This window comes from Daktulosphaira vitifoliae, unplaced genomic scaffold (genome assembly GCF_025091365.1).
Source record: "Daktulosphaira vitifoliae isolate Bord-2020 unplaced genomic scaffold, ASM2509136v1 Scaffold_1, whole genome shotgun sequence".
Classification (NCBI taxonomy): domain Eukaryota; kingdom Metazoa; phylum Arthropoda; class Insecta; order Hemiptera; family Phylloxeridae; genus Daktulosphaira; species Daktulosphaira vitifoliae.
Genome location: NW_026099572.1, coordinates 42,898,526 through 42,913,048, shown reverse-complemented (window position 1 = coordinate 42,913,048; position 14,523 = coordinate 42,898,526). Strand labels below are relative to the sequence as shown.

At 24.5% G+C, this 14,523-nt stretch overlaps 1 protein-coding gene across 1 annotated transcript; it reads left to right on the top strand.

The window, feature by feature from the left end:
* Nucleotides 1-264: 264 nt before the first annotated feature.
* LOC126895104 (uncharacterized) lies at nt 265-14,483 on the top strand. The gene is made up of 11 exons (XM_050666603.1): nt 265-312; nt 1,868-1,897; nt 3,791-3,820; nt 7,896-7,997; nt 9,640-9,660; nt 9,927-9,950; nt 10,077-10,235; nt 10,709-10,795; nt 10,965-10,985; nt 13,326-13,346; nt 13,975-14,483. Exons 7-11 carry the CDS (start codon nt 10,145-10,147, stop codon nt 14,271-14,273), a joined length of 519 nt encoding a protein of 172 aa, XP_050522560.1. The 5' UTR covers nt 265-312; nt 1,868-1,897; nt 3,791-3,820; nt 7,896-7,997; nt 9,640-9,660; nt 9,927-9,950; nt 10,077-10,144; the 3' UTR covers nt 14,274-14,483.
* Nucleotides 14,484-14,523: the final 40 nt, after the last annotated feature.

The following is a 14,523-nucleotide window of genomic DNA, read 5'->3' as shown; positions in this document are numbered from 1 at the left end:
AAAAAAAAAAAAAAAATAGAGAAAAATTTAATTGATGAGCATATAGTATATGAGCAATAGTAAGGTCGTTAGGGGCGGAAGAATTGAAGAAATATCCTGGACGGCACAACTCCTAAATATGGGCCTGATAATAAATATGTTATATTATAAATCATGAGATTTCATTTAAATGAAAAATGAGAACATAAATTACTTTTTTTGGTTAAAATAAAAATTGAATGTATTAAGTGAAAATAACAATATAAATACATGTATTTTTTTTAGAAAAATATGTAGAAGCATTTACAGCTCCCTTTGAATTATTAACAGATCGTAAGTTTGAAATAATATTAAACTGATCAAATAAAATCACAATTATAATAAACCCTATCCAATTTGAAAATTTTCATATTCCTTTGAATTATATCTCGTACAATAATAATTATCTCTTACATAGAATGCTTTGTCATCTAAAGAACTTGTATTTTTTGCCACCCACTGACGCTAATTTACCTTGTTATATTACTGTTTATAAATAAAGTAATTGGTTTACCATAAACCATTAATTTTCTCGCAAAATAAATACCATATGGAAAACAAAATTTTGTTTGCTTTTAGTTACATATATTATTAGTATGTATAATATACGTGGGATTACAAATATAAGCATCTAATTGCTTTTGTACACGTTGCTATTCACAGGTATGAATCGTTTATTGTAAACAATGACTTAATCGATAGATATGCTTTGTGTTTTGACAGTAGATGTATTTATAAATGTTAATTTTCAACAATTTTAAAGTGTTATTTGTAATAAACAAAGCTACCCTTACAAGGCAAAAGGGATAAACTTAAATAGTATTAAAAAGTTAATAATTCAATAACAATATGTAACTAAAAGTAATATAAAAAAAATATTTAAAGTTATTTTTATTCTGCGAGTATTTGAGTGGATTATGATAAAAAAATTATACTGTATATTTTGACTAATTAGCTTTTAATTACTTTTTAGAATCATCCCTTATTACTTATAGGAATGTTACTTAATTTTTGAGATGAAAACTTATATATTTAATTAGTTCAAATAATAAAAAATGACCCAAGAAAGGAAATAACTGGTTGATAACTATTTTGCACCAATATTTCGAGAGTTATTCTCATTTTTACATTTGACGGGAAGAATAGTATGGCTGGGAAATGACTAACGATAAAGATAGTAGCACCCGTTTTTCATCTCTAGTCATTACTTTAAATTGTTAATAACTTCTGAAATACTGGTCCAAAAGTTGTTATGGAACTGTCATTTTCTTAGTTTAATCATTATCTATTGAATAAGCTAGTTAAAAAAATATATGCCTAAAAAAAAATATTTTTTTACTAAATAGTTAATTTATTTTGTGGTTTATGATAAACCAATAAGTCTGTGGCTTATATATTTTTTTCAATTTTAGTATTTTTTTATTATTACTTTGTATCTCGTTTTTGTTACCCCTTCAGTACTATGGTTGCTATCACTCAAGACCTATTCATGTAATGTTTTATATTTGTAAAATACCGTTCGACATTAAATAAATAATAAAATTTCTGAAATTAAAAGTATAATATTACAATAATTGATTATTGTAAACATAGCAAACTTGGCAAAATATTCCATGAATATAATTATAAATTTTCTATAGAAATGTTAAATAAGCACTACTTAAGTTATAGAGGACACGTTTTTTGAGTTTCTTCAATTTTCAGAAATGTTTGAATACATTTATCATATTATAACATACATTGTATCAATATAAATATTTAAAAAAAGATCATATGAATCAGTGTTGTTGCTATACTATTTAATGAATTTTTAAATTTGAATGAAAAAATATGTATAATATATTTTCAGTTTTGTTGTATTCTTCTTTTTTAAGAAAAGGTAAACATTAATTATTTATTTACATTAGTAAAATGTTAGCCAGTAATAAAAGTCAAGAAAATATATTCTTGCTGTCCTATTATAGTTTAGTCCTCGTATAGCTTAAACCGGTATAGATTAAAGTCTAGGAGTTGTTAAAATTATCATTGGGAACAGATCAATACCCAATATTCATAAAAAATGAGTTATTATTAATCTGCTTAATAAATACTAATTAATCTTAGTAAATTTTTAATGTATTAGTATATGAATAAAAAAAAAATATTTTCAATAAAAATCGCATATATTTAAAATAATATTGACCTAGAAAATTTTTATAGGCTCTTTTTATTCAGAGTTTAAATTAAATATTTTTTTGTTTTAAGTTTAACTAAAATTTAAATTTATTAAAGATTAAAAATTATATTACACGCATATGAAACGTTTTTGATATGAAAACGTTTGATTTTTTCGTTAAATATTATATCGTTATTACAAATCACGTTTAGAGATTATTGAAATTTTTAAGTCATAAACAGTTTAAAAAACTTCTTAGAGTTCATATATAACCAGTATATAACTTCTTTAAAAAATTGTTAAAAGTTTTTTCGTTTTATAAACAATAAATTACTGAAGACCACATTTTCAGTATGGTCTTACAATATAATACTACAATTCTACTTCCAGTAATTTACAAACATTTTATTAATAAAGAATTATTATTATATATATTTAATTAATTTCTTTTTATACACAAATACACAAAAGCTTACCAAAAAAGTACTAAGAAAGCTTTGAGTGCTTTTTTAGATGGTAAAAATATAATTATTAAAATATGCAAATAAAAAATAAAATAAATTAATTTAACAAAGATATTTATTAATATGTAAATATTTTTTAAATTAAACATGCTTGAATAATTTGAAAAATCAATTTGTTCTTATAACAAGAAAACAATTTTTTTAATATTTATTTTGGAAAATAATAATTTTATCAAAACTTAAACTATATATTTTATAAAAAACATTTATTTCTTTAATAATGGTTCAGTACATTTTTGCGATGTTTTATATTTTTCGGATAAAGTTTAAAAAACAATTAAATTATCCTATTTAAACTATTTTTATCTCTCTTGTAGCACGAAAATTTTTATTATATTTTAAATTATAACCAAATTTTTGAAAAGTTATTTTTTTTGTTGATAAAGAAAATTATGAGGTTCCAGAAACTAAAATTTAAACATTTAAAATTAAGGACCATCCTAATAAAAACGTTACCTGATATTTTTAAATTAATTAGAAATGTTATTTTTCATTAATATATTAAATCAAAAATATTAATTTAAAATCAAAGCAACGCAATAAAGATTAATTATTGTAAAAAAAAAAAAAATATAATTAGCTCTAATATTTTTAATGATATTCCGTGAGGCTTAGTTTAGGAAACACTCCGTATTATATATTATAACTTCAATATGATACTTCCATCAAGTTACTTAAAAAAGTTAATTATCACCTTTATCTACTGACCCCTTAATTGAATAGTTTTAATTAACATTAATAATGTTTTAATTTTTAAAAACTATCTATTGAAAAATCATCTATTTTGAGTTAGAAATTTTTTATTTAAAAGAAACGATATGAAAAAATAAATGTTTTAATATAATTAATAAAAAATCCTCAAACCCCATTTTTGTAAATTATCATTTTTTAGTTTTAAGCAACGTATTTTATTTTTAAAATTTAAATATTATATTTGGAATATATTTTTTACGAAGAAGTATATTACAGAATATAAAAATTAAAAGAAAAAATTTATATAAATTATAATGTGTTTTGTTGTCACTTTTTAAAGAATTTAAAGGAATTTTAACGCTTCAGAAATCCAATTTTTTCTAATGTTTACATTTTATAGATTCAGCAACATTGAAAATTGAAGATGAGGGTAATATATACATTTGAAACTAATGACTTTAATGTCTAGTACTTAAATCTAAATATGTTTTGAATTTTGCACAACTATATCTGTAATAGGCAATGGCGTTGCCAGGATTTCATAATTGAATATTTATTATAATTGATCCAAGTCTCTAAAGTTAAATTGGGTATAACATAATAAAAGTAAATTTATTACTTATATATGACTGATCATATGACATATAAGAAAAATAGACTGTCGCGACATTAAAAGAAAGAACTGTGACACACTAAATTATAAAAAAAAATCTTGAATATTAACTTCAAAATAGAGACAGATTTTAACATGAAAATTTAAGTGATAAGATTATTATCATATTTTACATAGTATCAATAATTTAAAAGTCATTGGAATGAGGCAAAGAAAAACTGAATGAAAATATGATAAAATCTGATAGTTATAATTATTTAAGTTCATATATTTACAAATAAAAGTTATTAACAAAAATATAATTGAAAACAATTTATTTTAAAATAAGAAAAAGATATAACTATTTTTTAGTATTATAATAATTTTATAGAATTTATTTTCATTTTAAATTTATCAAGTACACTTGATAGAATATGTAGCGAGGTGTAATATATAGAAGTAATAAACACTTTTACGATTTAATAACAACTATACTATATTACAACGAACTAACAAATAACAGCGAGAGACGAAGCGCGTTTAAGACAGAGTGCGTAAGTGATTGACTGATCGATTGATTGACTGGAGCGACGATCTTGCCCTTAAATAGTCAGAGGAATCTTCTAGAGGCGGCGGCGGAACTCTCTAGAACATTCGACCGCCACACGCTTATGTAGAGCGACGAATCTTCTAGAGGCGGCGGCGGCCGAACATTCTAGAACATTCGACCGCCACAAATATTTAGAATATTATCCAAGTCATGTTCAGATTCTGCTAAGATAACAATGTCATCCGTAAAGTGAATACAGTGTATATGTTAACCTTTTATTTTCCCTCCTTTATTGGTCTTGGTTTTTATTATATTTTTGCTTATTTAAATGAAAAAATTTAATAGATAGGGCGTTAAACGACATCCTTGTCTCATTTTTCTCCTTATTCTTTCTTTATTTACCGATTCATTTATATTTATTTCTTTTGTTTGATCCTTATGTAAGTTGAAGATGAGCCGTCTATTTTTCTAACAATTCCTTTTTCTCTTAATACGAGGTGTGACATTAAAATAACGAGATTTTCTAAATATAACCTAAACTATTAACGTTATCTATAAAACTTTTATTGAAATATGATTAGGAAACACTTATCTAAAAGTACTATAAACACTGATGAAATCGGTTAATTTTCTTATACGTTAGTAACCTTGTTATTAGTGCGAATTTGATTATATTGCCGAAAAATGTTAGATATAAAAATTGAACAACGTGTTAACATTAAATTTCTTGTTAAATTAAAAAAAACTGCCGCAGAATCATTTCGTATGTTATGTGAAGTTTATGGTGAAGAATTTTTATCAAGAGCTAGCGTTTTTGAATGGCACAAACGGTTTTGCAATGGAAGAGAGGACGTTGAAGTTGATGATCGTTCTGGACGTCCTACCACATGTTCAACAAACGAAAATGTTGAAAAAATCGACAAAATTATTCGGCAAGATCGTCGATTAAGTGTTAGAGCTGTAGCAGAGATGGTAAATATTGATAGAGAAAGTGTTCGTAAAATTTTAGTTGAAAATTTAAATATGAAAAAATTGTGTGCTAAAATGGTCCCTAAAAATTTGACGATTGATCCAAAATTCAATCGCAAAGAAATTTGTTCTGACACCTTAAACATCATCAAAGGTGATCCATCTTTTATAAATAATATCATTACGTGTGATGAAACGTGGATTCTTACATATGATCCTGTGACTAAAAGGCAATCCATGCATTGGAAGACACCAACTTCCCCAAGAATGAAGAAAGCACGAATGAGCAAGTTGAAATTCAAAGTAATGCTCATTGTTTTCTTTGACATTAAGGGAATAATTTTTGCTGAATGGGTTCCTAGTAGGCAACCAATATTATTATATAGAGGTATTAATTAAATTAAGAGAACGTGTTATATAAAAGTGACCAGATCTGTAGAAGAATGGCTGGGTTTTTCACCAAGACAATACTCCAGCTCACAGTGCATTTTCAATTCAAAGTTTTTTAACTGAAAAAAATATTTTTATACTTCAACATCCTCCGTACTCGCCAGACCTTACACCTTGCAACTTCTTCTTATTCCCAAAAATTAAAAGTTTATTAAAAGGAACCCATTTTCAAACGGTTGATGACGTAAAAATAAAAACGGCAGAACTTCTAAAAGGGCTAAGTGAAAGCGATTGGCAACATTGTTTTCAAGAATGGCATAGAATGGCGACGTATGCAATAGTGTGTTGATGCTGAGGGAAGGTACTTTGAAGGTGACAATCATTAAATTGTAAAATTTTTAAAATAAATAACTTTTATTAAAAAAGTCTCGTTATTTTATTGTCATAAATCGTATTTTGAATAAGATTCTCAAATCCACTTTATCGAAAGCCTTCTCTAGATCTGTGAATGTTTCTATAGTATTTCTATTCAATGTAATTCTTCTCTCGAGGATCTGTCTCAGTGCTAAAATGCTATTACTAATCTTCATATATTTTGTTTTATGTTCTCTCTCAATCTGTTCTTAATAATGTTTAGAAGTATTTTTGAAGCATGAGAAATGAGCACTATAGTTTTATAGTTTCCACACTTCGTTGCATTGCTTTTCTTTGCAACTGTTATAGTTCTACGTTTGACAAAATCCATTGGTAGAATTCCAATATTATAACTATCTTTAATGATTTTATACAATTGATATTTTGTCTTTTCCCCTATATTTTTCAGTAGTTCAGACTAAATATCGTCAATTCCTGTTGCTTTTTTGTCACTCAGTTCTCCTAGAGACTTCTCAAATTTTTTTATCAGTATCTCGGATCCTTTTCTATCTTCATTTACATGCATTAAACTTAATAATTATAAATGCATTTCGAAGAAAAAAGTTGTCTTTTACGTAAAATTGCTAGACAAAGTAAAAAAAAACGTCAAAACATCATAAGATAATGAGTTTTTTCAATTTTAAATAATGTTTTAAAAAACTTGCGATTTTAAAATCTAAATTTAAAATTAGATGTATCGGAGAAATTTTAGAACAAACTCAATAAATGGTTAAAAACTAACGTTGCTAATATGTGCCTTGAAATTCAAAAAAATAACTTGACGCACCATTAAAAATAATACGTCTATTTATTTAGTCTTTGCTATTTATCAATTATTGGCAAAGAGAAACATAAATGCTCTTAAACTCTTCAAATAGTTTAAAAGATCTACTGTCAAACAGACTCTGAAAGACTTTACTTTACTCTAAAACGAATGACAAAAAAAATTGATTTTGTTGATCGTGTTTTTAGTATCGATTCAAAGCTGAGAAGGTATTATTTTGTGTGTATTTTTATGTCTTTCCGTAAAAATTGTCATCTCTCATTGGATGATTTTAATAATTGATACATCAAAAAAACTAGTTTTTTTCTAGTTGAAGTCATTAATATCGAAAATGTGAAAATTCCCTCAATCTAAGAAATTAAAAAAAAACTAATAATAATTATGTAATTCCAACGATTATTTTACTATAAAAAATCGGCCATCAAAGCAAAAATAACTATATTTTCAACAAAGTTAATAATTTACCATATATTTAATATTTGAGTTAAATTTTAAATCACAATTATACAAGAAATTTAACAGATTCGCATCGAAGTGTTTTTAAAACAATGATTAACATCCTTGTCAGATATTATCTATATTTGACTCAACTATGCCGCGAACTCACTATGCAGAGTTTTTCCTCATTCTATGTGGCATATGTACATCGTCCCAAAAATGATTAAGAATCGTTCTTAATAGAGAATTATCCCTTTAAATTTTTCAATACCTTTTTGTGGAAAAGTTTTGAAGTGCTTGAAACTTATAAATTTTACTTGTTTTCAAAAAGATAGAATAAAAAAAATGATAACGAACATAAATTATAGGAGGATATATTTATGGTGAATACCACAGAACTGCAGAATATAACCTGAAAAATTGTAAAATCCATGAAATATCGATCCTAAGGGACTTCAAAGATTACGCAGGTACTGTATAAGATAAAATAAAAATAAAATATTAATTTTATCCACCTTCCTGGCATCAAACAATGCAATTTTTAAACATCAGCTACATGAAATTTCATTGCAACACATATACACTGTATATGTTATAATACAAATTTTTAAAACCATTTTTTATAAAGAATTCTCAAATATTTTTTTCAATCTTTATAATTTGATAAATTTTGTAGGTTATTTAAAAAGTTTTAATTTTATGAATTGCATTCATAAAAATTGAATGAGACACCTATAATTTTTTTTTTTTAATATTAAACGTATAAGCGCCAATTCAAATAAATCATAGGATATGGTTCCTAAAGTTGGAATTATTTTATTATAAATATAAAAATAGCTCTTATTTAATAGAAATAGTAAATTAACATCTCCCAATTTTTTTTAAATTCGCACCTGTCTGCGTAAAATATTTTTGACTGTCACCATTATAATTTCTGAATGACTTTTCCTGACATTTTTGAACTAAACAAAGTGACACGGTACCACGCTACGCTCTAGGCTGCTGTTCGCCCTAGTCTCTCTCGATGTTAGCCGTCCACCTGTTAATATGACAATCGGTTGTCATCGGGTGTCTCCCCGACCTTGACACCGTGACAAGGCCGCCGCCGAATATGTATGACTGATAATGTGGTCTGTTCTGTTTCCGACGTACACCTTAACTGGTTGCTTCGTTTGTTTTTAAATTTTTTTTTTCGTTTGGTATTTTATGTGTTTCTTGGTAAAACTATACTCATCTGTACATATATGTATAACGGTGTTATATTTAAAACGGACATTTCTTTTTGGAAAGATGAAAAAAAAATACTTGTAGTATCTTAGAAACTTAATTTTAAATATAATAATTTTAAGTAGATTACATATTCAAACCTTAAATCCAGGTTACGGAGCCTATAATGGATTCACTCTAGAGGCGGTCTTAGGATGTTGAGTTGGAAAAAAATGTATTAGACATTTTTTTATTTCCTTTCCGAAATACATATTTTTGATACATTTATTTTGTAATTTGGGTATCATTTCCTATGCCTCTCATTCCGTGTAACATCGAATTCATAAAACCCGAGTCTCTCAATTGAGAATAGTGATCAAAAAGTATCTAAATTATATTGGCAATATTTGTCATGTTATCGAAGTTCAACTTAAAGTTTGATAGCTAAAACTATAAGACTTATTCAAAAGGTAGGGATTTTTAAAATATGTTAACAACAAATAGTTATAAATAAAACTTTTTTTAAAAATATATCTTTTTTCCATTTTAATTATTTTAATATTTTCTCATCCGAAAATTTAGTCGGATGTTTTTATAAAAATATCCAGCTTTACATAAAAATATAAATCTTTTAAACACTATCCTGTCGAATCCATTAAAAATTATTTTAAATCTAATGACTCTAACACAGCACATTTAAAATCCTAGATCTAGACTGTCAATTTTTATCGATACAAAAAAGTAAATTATCTTAATTAGATTATATCTATTTATATACATACCCGGTACTATTTAAGTAAATCCAAATTAAAAAAAAATACATATTCTTGCTTTCAAAGCTATAATTATGAATCATTTTATTAAAACTTTTATTAAAAGTATTTAATTTTCAAAATTATTTTTCAGATATTACTTTAACAAATAATGGTGAGTATATTATATTATATTTTTAATTTTTAACATGATATCAAAAGTTTATGAAAGAGAATTTTATTAATCATTGGTACCTCTTAAAGGTTAAAATAAATTTCCAATATTCATATATTTCTTCATAATTTGATTTGATATCATTTGATAATTATAATCAAAACAATTTTTTAATTAAATGGTATACTATATCATAATAAAAATTCCTTCAAATGCATTATTAAACTTAAAATATAAACGCTTGACAATAATTTTCCAACGTATAGAATCATTTACTGAAAGGCTTGATGGTAAGTATACTCATTGGTTTTATATTTATTTATGCCATGATATATTGATAATATTTTTATATTATACAAGAAATATAAAAAGAAGTCATTAATTTCAAATTTTTATAAACACCAATTAAATTTTAGATGTAGATTGTCCTGTATGCTATTTTGAACCAAAAAATCCAGTACGCATAGCAGATTGTACTCATTTGATGTGTCAGAATTGTTTATATGATATGATTGGACATAATAAGTTGTTTTGCCCATTATGTAAAACTCCTGCTTTGAAGACTTATCTCAAACGTAATAATAGTAAACATGAACATTTAGGAAGTTTTAACGGGACGATTACACAAACGACCGCATATATGTTTTCAATTGGTTTAATTAAAAGAATATGATAATGAGCAAAACAGTCATCAAATATTTAAAGGGTGGACCTAAGATTTTCTTTTGATTAGAAAAATATCTCCTTTTGATCTTTTATATTATAAAAATATTTTTATTGTAATGCTTTACATTTTATTTTTTTGAGTGGTCAATAAGAAAAATATAATGTAATATATCTTCCCAAGAAAAATTAAAATATTTTTTAGTAGGGGCAATTCATATTAGGTAATTTATATTTATGTGTTATAAATTTAAAAAACCTCTCAAACTTTGGGATATATATATATAATGAAAAATTGGAATATACAAAAATAATTACTAGTTATACAATGTAGTAACATCTAACATCTTATATCAAATAATTAACATTTTATATTTTGTTTCAGAAAATGTATTTTACGATACTCAAGTAAAAAATCGCAAGAAGATTATGAAAGAAATATTTTTAAAATATCTTTACTACCTTAACAAATGTACGTTTTATTATGATAACCACTATACGAGAGACACTAATAAATAATGATTAACTCGCTATTTTATAGTGAGTGGATTTATTATTTTATTTTGGCATTCCCTATAAAACAAAACACCTTTTACTTTTTAAATAATTAAAAATTTTAATATTGTAAATAATTATTTTAGTTGATTATTCAATGCAATTTGGTAAATATGTATTTATATATATATATATTATTAAATTTTAATAAAACCCGTTATTTCTAACATATCATTATATTAATTATATATGATAATTAATATTAAGTACAATTTAATTAGCAAAATGTTAGATTCAGAGGCGCCGGAACTATTTTTTACATGGAGGCAAATATTTAATGACTAAAACTCTGTCTCTTTGATTGTTACTAAGTAAAAAGCGGGTTGAGCTATTTTTTAATGGATTTTAGTGATAATTTAAAAAAAATTCAGTAATTTATAAATTTTACTCTTAATAATGCACATTATTAGCTTCGATGCGAAGTTGAGAAGATATTAATTTTGCTATGATGTGTTTTTTTATTTAAGTCAAAAGATCAAAAATTGTATCTAATTGAAAACATTACCCAAATTGAAAATTTTGCCCTCGTTCCCCTAATATAGTGAAAATCTCCCAAAAAATTATGATTTTTAAAATTGATAAATTTCGACCTTTTTTCACTTTTTTTCCTAAAAATTGTCATAACTTATTGAAAAATGAACAAATCAAAATAATTCTTTTTTATATTGAAATCTTAAGTAATTCACTTTTATTTGAAATAATATTTTTGAAAATCTGATCCTTTACCTGCCTATAATAGGGAATTAAAAATAGCAACTATTTTACAAAATTAAACTTTTTCAACATTAATTTTGAAAATAATCCGGAAATACTGCGTTCATTAAACATACGTCAAATTAAATTTTATAATACTTACTATAAATTAAAAAAATATTTGTCCCAACTACTTATCTTCTACGTGCAAACGGCTGCCGTAGTTAAAAAACATGCTATTTTTGGGTTCAAATTTTCGATTTTAAATTTCAACTATAAATTAATATAACTTTTTGAAAAATGTATAGATCAACACAAATTTTTGTTTTTAATCACATAAACATAATATATACCTCTTTCATCCGATGTACTTTTTTTTTAAATGGGTCAATTCGCCCTACAGGGGTCGTTCAAAACTTGAAACATACGTATAAAAAGTATAAATTTTTCAACTTAACTTTTGAAAATGTTCCGGAAATACTGTGTCCTTTAAATATATGTTAAATTAAAGCTTACATTATGTACTAGATAAAAAGATAAGATAAAAAATTTTTCTATGTGCAAATGACCGACAATTGAACAGAATTGTAATTTTCGTGAAAAAAATTAATGTTATTTTGGTGCTTAAAACTTCCATAACTTATTGAATAATAAAAGAACCAAAATTTTTTTTTTATATATTGAAACCTTATGCATATTCCTTTTATTTGATATAATTTTTTTGAAAATCTGATCCTTTACTTGCCCATAGAGGACGATTCAAAATAGTAACTTTTTTACAAAGCTCAACATATTCAACTTAAGTTTTAAAAATGTTCTGGAAACACTGCATTTTTAAAAAATATGTCAAATTTAAACTTATGTTACGTACTACAAATTAAACAAAAAAATTTTCCTGAAAAATTTTGTTCTTTATGCAAATAGCTGCTGTAGTTAAAAAACATGCTATTTTTATGTTAAAATTTTATTTGTTGTTTATTTTAAAATACCTTTTAAGTGTTTGCCATAGTAATGAGTCCACCGATAAATATAAAATTAACATGAATCTAACATACATAAAATATAAAATAATACTTATTTTAAAAATTTTGACTCTTCAAAGTTAAGAAATTTTTTTTTGGAAACTTGAAAATTTGTATAAAAAGTAGAACTTTTTCAAATTAGTTTTTGAAAACCTGCGTCTTTTAAATATATATTTAAATAAAGCTTACTTTATGTACTAGAAGTTTAAAAAAAAACATTTGTACCGACGACCTATTTTCTATGTGAAATGACAGTCGATGTAAGACAAAAAATAGATTTTAATTTTGCTTTTGGAATAACCGACCAATTTTTTAAAATTAAACACTATCTACAGATTTGCATTGAAGCGTTTTTTATGATAGTGATTTTAATCACTGTCAAATATCATCTATACTTGTCTCAACTATGCCACGTCCACATTGTGCTACCGTTTTTTGATATTCAACTGGGGTTAGGTAAATTCATTAACACTTTTTAATCCTAAAATCTAAATACCTAAATAATTAAGTATGGTAGTGTTATATTAATTTCCAGATTTTTTGTAATTTTTTTTTTTGAGAAGGCAACTGCCTCCCCTCCTGCCCTCCTGTTCCGGCGCCAATGGTTAGGTTTCATTTTTATTTTAGTATATAGTATAAATGTTAGTATTATATAAAATAGATTAAAAATCATATAGATTTCGTGTGTGTTAATTTATCATAATGCTGTAATATTCTAAATGATAATTTTAGATAGATCTGTGACGACAGAAGGTAAAAAATATATTATTCTAGATATTATATTACATATTGTACAAATATAAAGAAGTATTAATTTTTTAATTAAAGTTAATTTTTTTAATTATTAGTAAGATAACTTATATGACATATTTTAATAATAAAAATTAGCTTCATGGGTATAATAATGAGTTTTGTATCAAATTTAAAAAGACTTTAATTTGTTAAAAAGGATATAACAATATTATTTCTTTCTTATTAGTAGAATTTTCGTTTTTATGTTGAAATAATAATCTAATAAATTTAAATTTTACTTTAAATAATTTTTTTGAAAATTTAATATTTCCTTTTTTTCTTAATTAGTACAAGTTTTGATTAACCTTTTGGATTAACCTTTAATTAAGGGGTTTATGGTGGGAATAGTAAAAAAATTTTTATATCTTACAAGTAGTTGTAAACTTTTAAATACTCTAGTTCCATATGTGATATACAAAAACAATAAATATTTCCTGGAAAGTTATAAATATCGATTTAATGACATTCATCCTCAAATCTAAATAGTTTAGTAACTAAGTAATCAAAAATTAATATTCATTTAATTTAGTATCTATATGTTATATGTCAAATGATCATGTTAAAAAAATGAAATTTTTTATTTTAAAAGAAGAAAAGACCAAACTTATGTGTCATCATTTCAATCGTTACGATGTGAGGTGTAAAATAATTGCGATGATAAGATCTACTGATTATTCAGTTAAAACGTATAGATTCTATCCAATCTGTATTAAAAATCAGTGCATTATTCGGCCACAAAACTACGATTCCTTTTATCCTACAATAACAGAAGCAATCGGAAACGGCCCTTTGGTTTTTCAACAATTGGAAGATAAATCATATAAAACATTTGTTAAAAATAAAGATGGCTATGAAGTGATGATCGATTGGATTCCTGAAATTGATTAATTTTTTAGAATTAATGTCATTATATCAGAATGAGGATATTAAAATATTGATATAATTGAAAAGTTTCGTGTAATCATTTTTCTAGTTTAATAAAGTTTCTCATTCTGTTATTTTACTGTTAAAAATGATCGTTAATTATTTTCTTTCCTAACTTTATCTTACTTAAGTAAATATTTTATTATTATTATTATTTAAATAATGAATATTGTATGCTATACTTATAAATAAATCATTTTCTTCGAATATTATT